The sequence below is a fragment of the Ascidiella aspersa genome, chromosome 6 (genome assembly GCF_963924565.1).
Source record: "Ascidiella aspersa chromosome 6, kaAscAspe10.2, whole genome shotgun sequence".
Classification (NCBI taxonomy): domain Eukaryota; kingdom Metazoa; phylum Chordata; class Ascidiacea; order Phlebobranchia; family Ascidiidae; genus Ascidiella; species Ascidiella aspersa.
In genome coordinates this window covers 15,161,858-15,172,339 of record NC_139452.1, presented here as the reverse complement: position 1 = coordinate 15,172,339, position 10,482 = coordinate 15,161,858, and the positions used below count along the sequence as shown (strand labels likewise).

The following is a 10,482-nucleotide window of genomic DNA, read 5'->3' as shown; positions in this document are numbered from 1 at the left end:
GGAAAGGAGGGGGTTAAAACAATTAGCGTCTTTTTGGTAAAAAAAATCCAATCTTACGTGAAGGGAAGGGAAGGCAGAAAAGTTTCGGCCCATAACTGTTGTTGTTTGCAAAAACAAGTAGAAAAAAAGTTGTCCATTAAAAGTTCTGTTGCATCTGTAAAGTCATAGGTGAAGGCAGAAAATTTTCGGCCCATATCTGTTGCTTGCAGAAACAAGTCAAGAGAAAACCATAAAACGAATAAACCAAAGTGTAATATATAATATTACAAAAATTAACCTGGTAAATAATCCAACAACCGCAACCCCGTCTAGTTTTCATACTTATTTTTACTCGTGTATTTACAATTTCTCTTAGACGTAAATTTAAGATCTTAACAGACTCAGCTCGAATCTTTAAAAGAGATTATGTTTATTATAGCAATTCGGCCAATAAACAGCAGCTTGGCCCGATAAAGATTTGTGTGTAGCTAAAAAATTAGACTTCAAACCAGGGCTGCGGAGTCGGAGTCGGGACTCGACGGAGTCGGTTTGTTTTGCTGGAGTCGGACTCGTAAAACTACCCAAGTCCCGAGTCCGACGTGCGCATGCGCAGTATCAAATTTTAAAACTGTTAGGGCGGAAAAATGTAAGTTGTAAAAGTGTAATAGCAAATGGTGAAATATTTTTTAACCATGTAGCCTAATGCGGGTGGATCAATTATGACACCAATATGAGTGGATTGCAGAAAACCACCTTAATTTAGTTGCGTAAATGGGTAAAATACAGACTATAGAGTAGGGCTAACATATTTTCCGCACCTTAAAAGAGGACATTTTCTTGCCTAAGTAAAACGAAAGTAGAATTGTTACGTTTGAGAAAAACGTGCCATACCCAAGTATTGCATTCAGCTTCGAAATTAACACGTCCTTTTCTGAAACACGGATACTTCTGGCGTATAGCTCATCAGTAAACAAAGTTTTCCTTTTCAGCATTATAATGTATAGCTTATATTTTGCTTTTGTTGTCTACATTTAAAGAAATCGTCTGCTGAGAACCACCTGATGCCACAGACAAGTGGTTCTTAATCTTTTTCAGCAGTGTCCCCCTTGGTAATTTTCCCATGCCTTGCGAAAAAAAATTTGGTTTAATTGGCGCTAAACTGTAAATTCAGGAGGATTTTAGCATTGGACACACAATAAACTGCTCGTGCACGAGATGATTTTGACAAACGTGTCGTGAGGGCATTCACTCCACAGTTGTAAGGCTGCGATATCAGCGCAAAAATTAAACTTTGCGTTATCGTGTTTCAAAAGATGTGATAAAACACAACAACAGCAGCAATATTGCAAAAGCATTATCGATTCGCTCGAAAAAGTTTGAGTCCCTTGTTGCTAGCCTGTTATCCAATTAAATAAAACATGGATAAAAAATAGTTCGAACGGTGGATGAATTTTTCGTTTATCTATAAGTTAGCAAAATTTTAAATAGGGCCGTTATACCTTCAATGATATGAAAACATGCAATGGCACTCAAAGAGACTTTGTGCTAAAAAAAGTTAACATCTATAAGTAGAAAAGATTCGCGAAATTTTTTTGCCGTTTTAATGTTAAAGTTGGCAAAAACAGAGTTTGTACAGCGCTTTAGGAGTGCTGTACAACACAGCGAAACCATTGGAATCATTGCAAAATTTAAATATTAACTTATAGCTAGCGCCAAAAAAAGTATGAGCAACTAACTCAAAATGCTAAAAAAGCGGACATTTGGACATTTTTGAGCGTCCTCGGGAGGATCATTCAGTTTTCTTGAGAAAAGAGGACATATGGTAGGCCTACTGTAGAGTCAGAGCTGGACTCGGGACTCGACAAAATCTTATATTTGGCCGGAGTCGGACTCGTTTTTTTTAACCGACTCAGCCCTTTAAACAACTCAAAACAAGTTTGTTTTCCAGCACAGTAGGTTTAGCGGTAGGCAAATGATGTTTACCTGCAACTCCATATTTGATGAAACAAATATATATAATCTTGCTTGTTTAGGGTTTCCAATACAACTGAGCTTCCCAAAATGGAACGCAATAGACCAGTGGTTCTCAAACTGGGGTCCGCGAGACAATTTTCTGGGACTGCGAAGCACCTGAAAAAAAATCAACAGGACACTCCTAAAGAAGATATTTTTGTGCAATACAATTTTCAGGCAATTTGCAATTTACTTTTCAAAACAAAGCTGAATATAACTTGTTCATTAAAGATATTGTACGCTTCGAGTTGAATTGTCCATTGTGACGTCATAGTGTTGAGTTGTGCTAGTGAGAATTAGGTTTGGACAGCTTGCTGAGCTGCCACTGTGGGCTGTACGGTCACGGTTTTAAAACTGTTCGTGATTACTTCACTCAAATAAAGTGATTCGTCAGAATTTAACATAGAGCTCATAGCAAAGAAGCTAGTGCATCCGTCCCATTGATACCACTAACAAACAGGATGTTATTTTGTGTATATTTTAAAGGACCGTAAGCAATTAAAAAAAATTCTGGGGGACCGTTGCGTAATTTTTTTAAAAAGTTTGAGAACCACTGCAATAGACGCACATTTTAGGGAAAAATCCTGACGTATGGCAACCTTAATCTATACTGCATTTAAAATAGCCTATAGTTATAACAGGCCATGCATTTTTTTCTTTTTTTCATACATGACGTCACAAAGTATGTCATTGCGGTAAAAATAACATCGCCAGTCCGAACAGACGAAATCGTGCAAAATAACAGTATTCAGGTTGCTAAACAAATCATTCCGCGTAGCGCGAAAAATAGACCATTTGAAAGCACGAAAAAGTAATAAGGTTAACCTGTACAGTTGGCAGGTTTCCTAGTGTGACCCGGTATGAAGAATATTGCTTGCTGAAAGACGATACCATGTCTTGTCTATTGTCTATACATCTTGCTTTTTCCCGAAAAGGCGAGAGCAATCTCACATGCCCCTCGAAAAAGCGCCGAAGCCACGTCGCAATAAAACCATAGCGTTGTCTGCAGCAGTGGGCTGTGCTTCTCTCATGACACTTCTCTCAATTTTTAAGTTACTGTAATTGGTTTCTGCCAAATAAGGTTGCTGAAATGAGCAAAACACTATGCACAGTTAATCCTGACATTGAATAGGTGATTCAAATGCTTACATTTACGATTTTATTGAGCTAATTTCTGTAATAATTTACACATAATGTCCGTAACAATTGGCGAAAACAGCAATGCGAATATGTTATGGCCATATCAGCAATCAAGTCCACTGAATCCCAATTTATTGAAAACAATGTTGTCGTTGTAAATAGCAGTGAGTATCAGCAACGCATTGTGACGTAATAATAAGGAACTAGTGCCAATGAGTCATCTTTGTAAGTTTTGTCTCGCTTGCAAAAATATAGATTGTGGATAGGGTTCTGCACAGTACTTGCTCCAATATGCATATTCACGCCAATTTCAGCCCCAACTAAAATTTGCGTTATTTGATGCGAATTAGTAATATTGCTTATAATCTGGTTATACCTATATATTTTTTTAACGTTTTAAAACTTAAAAAAAAAAATATAGTTGTCTAGCTGCGACTGTTTGAAAAGATATTCTTTGTTTTGAGTTTCTAAGCAAATTAAACTTAGTAAATGAAGGACAACAAACAAAATAGTCAGCTGGTTTTGCGCGTTATTTTATGTTAAACAGTGCGCTTGTCACGAAATTGAAAATAAATTTGAACGGTCGCATTATTGCGTACATAGAAACAAAACTAAAGCGGACATCATCTCAAACACATGACGTCATTGCGTGATGTAATACTTGCCAATGTCCTTAACGACTAGCGAGTGAATGTATTCCAAAGTTGCCCGTTAATTGCAGTTATTAAACAAAAAGTTTTTGTAAGAAGAATTGCTTATGCAGAAAACATTTGTATTTGGCTCTCTAAACAAGAAGAATGTTGAGATTGATACATAATCGCCATAATCGGTAATATTTTGTAAGTAGGATTGGCATAATTTAATTTCAATATTACTGAAATATCTCTTCCTAAAAAACTTTATCTAGTCCTTATAAATTTCCCCACATAGGTACGTAGGACTAGGGAGTTTTTAGACTGCAGCATGGGATTTTCAAAGTTGTTAGGTAAAACACGGCCACTCGGCCAGTCTTTTCACATAGACTGCACACAATTACTTGTTATGTTTCGCGTCAGCTACCAACAAAGCAAAGCCTGTTTTGTCCCTTTACAAAGTTGTGGTTCTACGGAAACTGTGATCAGGGTTGTTTCCACATGTTATTTTCAGTGTGGGATTTTCCTGCATATGTGTCTCACTACTTAAAACCAGCAGAATTTGTCATTTTGCAGTAGAACTGATAAATGACAAGCAGACTACTTATTTATATACTAGATATATATATCAGTTATAAAATTCAAAATATACGTTATTTGAAATTTACAACTGAATATGTATACCAAAATGGATAAATAAAAAACGTTATATATTGTAATTATGCCTTATGTTAATTTTATTTAAAAACACTGTTCACACTTTGTTATTTACATCTGTATGTAATTAGTATTAACAACTATTCTACACTTTCTAAGGATATGTAGAACATTGACTTTAATTGTGGATAATGGAATAAAACACTTTCTGCAATGCAAACGGGATGATAAATTAAAAATGTCTGTGAAACTGTTTGAATGGTATGGAAAGTTTTGTGCATTCTATGCACTCGAAGTTATTGTCTTTTTCTTGACACTGGTTGTTGGTGCCATAACGCTAAACCTAAGCAGCCCTCATGAATTGTGTCATTGGGCTACCACCTCCTGTTTTTCGCAAAATGAAGTAAGCAGTGATGTGGTTTTACTGACAGTGTTGCGCTGCGGTACAATAATCTATGCCTACATGCAACTGAAGCAACTATGGAAAACCGATTCAATGTGCATAGTGGGAATTGTTTGCACTTACATGGTGTTTGCTGTTATAACCTTTACAGTTACTCTGGTGCATTTTCTTCGCAAAGATCTTGTGATTGTCAGCAGTGCTTTACCAGTTTTTCTACTGATCATGGATATTTCAAGGATGACAACCCTTACCAAACACTGCCTCACCATGAGCTCGATTGACTTGCTTCAGGACTACATTGCTGAAGGAATGGGTGCACTTACTCCAATTCTTACACTGGATACCCTAGTTGAGCTACTTTTACTTGTAAACATTGGCGGATATGTTGAAATTCGCCAAGTGCAACAACTAAGCTGTTTTGCATGCTTGTCTGTAATCATAAATTTTGTTGCATTTTCAACTTTTGTTCCAGCTTCACTCTCTGTGCTTTTAACTGCAATTAATAAAAATCCATTGGCAATGGGAAATATTTCTTTGCCACCATCATGGCAGGACTTGAGGTTTGCTGGTGCTTTAAAGAAAGGAAATCATGGCCAAAACACTCTTTTTACATCACGCTTTAAGGTGATAATATGTTTACCACTAATTGTGTTGCACTGGTTTCGTCATTTAATGTTCCAAGGACAAGGTGTTGTCAAAATGCAAAACAGCTTTGACTCCATACTAACACTAACACCAGAACAATTTTTCACCTTGGTTTTAATCATTATTCTAACTAGTAAATATCTTTTCGATGATGGATATGAAATTGTATCTAGATTCAGGAGGCCCTCAGAGGAATTGCAACCGAATTATGACAAATTAGTAACTCTTGAAGAAATTGGCAATCAGGTTACCCCAATTAATGTAACTTATATGCATGGTGATTTAGCAAGTTCTACTGATATTCGGCCAGTTGAAAAGTGTATGGAGCTGTTAAATATTGGGTCAGACTTGTTGAATGATCAAGAGATATTGCAGCTGGTCAAATTAGGAAAAATTCCACCTTACAAACTAGAAGTTGTTCTTCGGGATGCAAATCGTGGTGTCCTAATTCGACGTAAATTGTTGATGAAGAAAGGGTTGGACTTAGATGCACTGGATCATATTCCATTTGCTGGTTATGACTTCACAAAAGCAACAAAGGCATGCTGTGAAAACACAATTGGTTATATACCTTTACCAGTTGGGCTTGTTGGGCCGTTGCTTCTAGAAGGCAAAGAGTACATGATACCAATGGCAACCACAGAGGGCACACTCTTAGCAAGCACTAATCGCGGTCTCAAAGCTCTTTTCAAATCTGGAGGAGTTAGTAGCTGTGTGTATGCAGATGGCATGTCCAGAGCACCTGTAGTTGGCTTTCCTACATCTACAAAAGCATGTGAAGTACTGATGTGGCTTCAGGACAGCAGTAACTTTGCAGTTCTCAAGGAAAAGTTTGATGAGACAAGTCGCTTTGCCCGTTTAAAATCCATCATGCCAGTTGTATCTGGAAGACTGCTTTTTATCAGATTTGTTGCTTCCACTGGAGATGCCATGGGCATGAATATGCTGTCTAAAGGAGCAGAGAACTCACTAAGGTTTATATTTAAGAAAATTAAAACAAATAAATAAACTAAACAACCTTTTCATCCAGGTTTAATTGCTGAAAGTTGTATTTTATTATAACCACTTATATTCACAATTTCACATGTGTGTCCAATTATTAAGTGTTAATCAAGTATTATTGGGCAAGCTAATGTGTACTGCCAGGTAAACGGTTGTTTTCCTTAAATGCGTTTTAAGTTGCAACTTGAAAAATTGACATTCCATTCTAAAGCGTACACGGTTCCGGTTTGTATTAAAGTAGAACTAAAACACAATAAGGTTTTGAAAAATGGACTGAATGCCCTAAGAGCTTATTGATGTGTATTGTTCTCACTATATGGACAAAAATATAGTTTTGCCAACAACCTTGCATTAGTATCATGTTGTTTAGAATAATAAAAAAAAGTATTCCTTGGAAATAACTATCAAATATTTATTATAATAATTTTAGTTTAAATTAAAAGTACTCTGTTTTCCAGATGGATGAAAGTCAAATTTCCGGAGATGCAAGTCATTAGTGTCAGTGGAAATTTCTGCACAGACAAAAAGGCATCTGCTGTTAACTGGATCATGGGTCGCGGCAAGTCTGTGGTCTGTGAAGCAACTCTTCCCTCCACAGTAGTTCAAAGTGTTCTAAAGACAGAGATTGAAACTCTTGTGCATTTAAATAGGTGCAAAAATCACATTGGATCAGCCATGAGTGGAAGCATTGGTGGTTACAATGCACATGCTGCCAATATTGTCACTGCCTTGTTCCTTGCGACTGGTCAAGATCCAGCTCAAAATGTGGTGAGCAGCAACTGCATAACAACACTTGACAGTGTGATATCACATACTAAAGACCAGTCAGGGAGTGACAAGCATCTGTTAATAACATGTACCATGCCATCACTGGAGGTTGCAACAGTAGGCGGTGGTTCTTCATTGGATCCACAGAATGCTTGCCTAAAGCTGCTTCGAGTTGCTGGCAGCAGTACACCTTTGGGCAAAGCAGGTGAGCATGCAACTAAACTGGCAAAAATCATATGTGCTACTGTGTTGGCTGGTGAACTTTCTCTTCTCTCTGCATTGGACTCTGGTGACTTGGTGCAATCACACATGAAACACAACAGGTTGCCTAAAAGTGTGCAATTGCAGGAACATAGCATTTTGTGACCAAAAACATATTTTTATTTATAAAATGTCATATATGTTAGTGAGTATCAGTAAACTGCCTATGATTTAATGGGATCAAGTCTTGCTAAGAACGTCTTTAATTGTGAAGTATGACAAAACTGTTAACATGGTTTTTAATAAATGTAAATTTGTTTCATGTTTAAGGTAAAAAAATGTTTTATACAATTTTCATTTTTAAATATAAACACATTGTGTTAACCCTTGCTTTAACCTATATATTGTATTTTTGTTCTGTCTTCACTGTATTTTGTGAGTTAAAATTGTCAGTCGTTCTGCAGTTTCGTTGTTGATGTGTGGTATAGATATTGTTTTGCAAATCCTATTAAACTATTTGTTAAAAAAATACATTTATTTTATCAGGGCAACATCATACACCTATGGTATGTTTACTCAATTCTCGGTAACAACTGTCAACACTATATTTATTTGTAAAATAAAAACAACCAATTTATAAGTTTACTGCAGTTTACAACTTCGCAATGATAGCACTATTTATAGTTTTCAATTTCGTGCTACCTGACATAAAGTCGGTTGTAATATAATTTTGGATCTGTTAAGGGAAAAAGAGAAATAATAAATAGAAGCAATCCAGCAACAAAGCAAAAGCATATTAATCCTTTTCGTCTGTGATGAATAGCATTTTCAAAGTCTGGAAAACCCATCATATTACAAAGAGCATGTGAAATTACAGCACTTGTCAAATGTCCAGTTCGAATAAATAGAAAGCAGGATAAAATTCCGAAAACTGTTGTGTAGAAGGCTTGGAACATTGTTGACAAAACAATAGATGACAAAGCGTGGCAACCAGCTTTATAAAGTTCACTAGCATGGTGTAGATGAGCTAAAAATAAGATATAGTTAAATGCAATATCATTTATAGGCAAAACTCTACAAAGTCCACCTGGACAACCTACCTAACCCGAAGAACCAGGGAGCTAGTAAGATTGCAAAATATTGTCCAAATGCTGGAAGTAATACAGGCAACATACAACCTCGAAACACCAATTCTTCAGACAGCGGAGCCTGTAATAACATATTAGTTCAACTGAAACAGGACTGTGTAAAGCTACACCAGCTTACTTACCACAACATAATTCCTCCACACCAGTATATCACTTAAACTATAACATGCCAAGCTATGTAGGTCATGATCTATTAAAAACATAACAACAGGTCCTAGGAATAAAACTGCTATAAGAAGTGATGGAAGGACAATAGCTGCAAGCAGTCCATTCCAGCGAATGCCAATCCATTCAAAAATAGTCCCACATTGAACATGGGGTAAAGGTTCCCGACTAAACTGATAGACAATACAGCAAGCTAGAACTGAGGCAACACCAACTCCAACAAATCTTTCTTTAATTGTTTTTGGATGATCTCTAAAAGTAAAGATGGTAGAAGATATAAACATATTTATTTTTAACGCATTTGTAAGATACAACAAGTAGAGATAGACAGATATATCGTTATCGGTTTAGCATCTTGCCAAATTAATAAACTGGAATAATATTTGGATTTTTTTTAATTAATTTAAATTTTAACCATATTCCAGGTATATATATATAAATTTGTATCGGGTATAGGTTGACAAAAAACATTAAAAATTGGGTATCGGTCTAAGAAATAATGTCGCCCAATCTATAATAACTAGAAAGGCATATATAGCTTTTTTTGGTTGTGCTACAAACTCATTTGTAAATGTTTTTTCCAATAAAACACACATTTGCTATTAATAGTATTAAATATTTGACTTAATTTTTTGTGGGGATTATTCAAAATATACCTTTTAGTGACAAAACGGCAATTAATTGCAAAACTATTTGCAAACATATGTATATTGTAACATTCTTAAATGCCATTTAAAGAAGTTGTTCAAAGCGTCAAAACTATACAAACTAAAAAAAAAATAAAAAAACATGATAGCAACACCAGGTTTTAGCCAAAATTTTACTTTGTGTGTTTCATAAGACAATGTTGTGTTAATTTGAGTTTCCCACTATAAAGTGATCTGTTTAACATTTTGGATTTGAATCTCAAGGATCCGATATTCTACTTTAAATATCCCAAATCAGAACTGCAACTGACCTTGGTAAAGTTCTTGGTTTGATGTATAAACTTCCCACATAGAAAGTGGCAAACGAAAGACACAGCATGACAGACTTTGACTTGGTAATTCCATCAAAACAGATTTCATTGAACATATTCAAATGATAACTTTAGGAATTGCACTTTTTAAAGAAGGCAAAATGTAATGCAATTAAAAAAGCCCACAAATTAATAAATACTCACGTATTGGTGCAACCTTAAATGAGTGATCTATAAATAGTAACTTTGTTTAAATAGTTACTTCGATTATAAAAATATAGCATTTATTAAATAAATTACTTTTTGGTCAACAACTTCTATAAAACTAGACTGGACAATATAATAAATGTTACAATTAACTAAGATATAAGAGTTGGGGAAACTTTTGCACTCCTCAGTAACGCCTTTTAGTCTATACCAGGGACACATTTAAAAATGGATATTTATATAAGAATTAATTACTTCATGCCACATTATAAGATGTGTCGATCAGGTGTTTCCCCAAATGTGTTACTTATCTATAAAAAGTTTTAAACAATGATACTGTATCCTACTAGGCTACTCTATTATATTATCTTTGGTAAACGAAAAAAAATTCTTTTAAGTTTACACAAAATTTACAGTATACATTTTAGGTCATTGTTAAAGTTTGAACTCGCTTTGTTTGGCATATTGCCTTAACGAAACACTTGTAGCGTCATAAGTAATAATTAGTGGATAATTTGGAATTTATTGTATTGTGTATTTACTATTTATCAAATATTTTATGAT

General features: G+C 35.3%; 2 protein-coding genes across 2 annotated transcripts; one reads left to right on the top strand and one right to left on the bottom strand.

The window, feature by feature from the left end:
• The first annotated feature begins 4,518 nt into the window (after nt 1-4,518).
• LOC146140395 (3-hydroxy-3-methylglutaryl-coenzyme A reductase 2-like) lies at nt 4,519-7,637 on the top strand. The gene is made up of 2 exons (XM_083391090.1): nt 4,519-6,443; nt 6,930-7,637. Exons 1-2 carry the CDS (start codon nt 4,660-4,662, stop codon nt 7,603-7,605), a joined length of 2,460 nt encoding a protein of 819 aa, XP_083247216.1. The 5' UTR covers nt 4,519-4,659; the 3' UTR covers nt 7,606-7,637.
• A 394-nt stretch (nt 7,638-8,031) lies between these two features.
• Nucleotides 8,032-9,934, bottom strand: LOC146140394 (CAAX prenyl protease 2-like). Its single transcript, XM_083391089.1, has 4 exons — nt 9,712-9,934; nt 8,711-9,005; nt 8,541-8,649; nt 8,032-8,467 (listed from the first exon to the last, which is right to left on the bottom strand). Exons 1-4 carry the CDS (start codon nt 9,825-9,827, stop codon nt 8,139-8,141), a joined length of 849 nt encoding a protein of 282 aa, XP_083247215.1. The 5' UTR covers nt 9,828-9,934; the 3' UTR covers nt 8,032-8,138.
• Nucleotides 9,935-10,482: the final 548 nt, after the last annotated feature.

What these genes read in the sequence shown, in the direction of transcription:
- LOC146140394 (XM_083391089.1), bottom strand. Translation starts at nt 9,827, where the DNA reads ATGTTCAATGAAATCTGTTTTGATGGAATTACCAAGTCAAAGTCTGTC. An exon ending in AAACCAAGAACTTTACCAAG is followed by an intron (nt 9,006 to 9,711) that starts GTCAGTTGCAGT and finishes CTTTACTTTTAG; the next exon opens with AGATCATCCAAAAACAATTA. An exon ending in TCCCTGGTTCTTCGGGTTAG is followed by an intron (nt 8,468 to 8,540) that starts GTAGGTTGTCCA and finishes TCTTATTTTTAG; the next exon opens with CTCATCTACACCATGCTAGT.
- LOC146140395 (XM_083391090.1), top strand. Translation starts at nt 4,660, where the DNA reads ATGTCTGTGAAACTGTTTGAATGGTATGGAAAGTTTTGTGCATTCTAT. An exon ending in GGAGCAGAGAACTCACTAAG is followed by an intron (nt 6,444 to 6,929) that starts GTTTATATTTAA and finishes TCTGTTTTCCAG; the next exon opens with ATGGATGAAAGTCAAATTTC.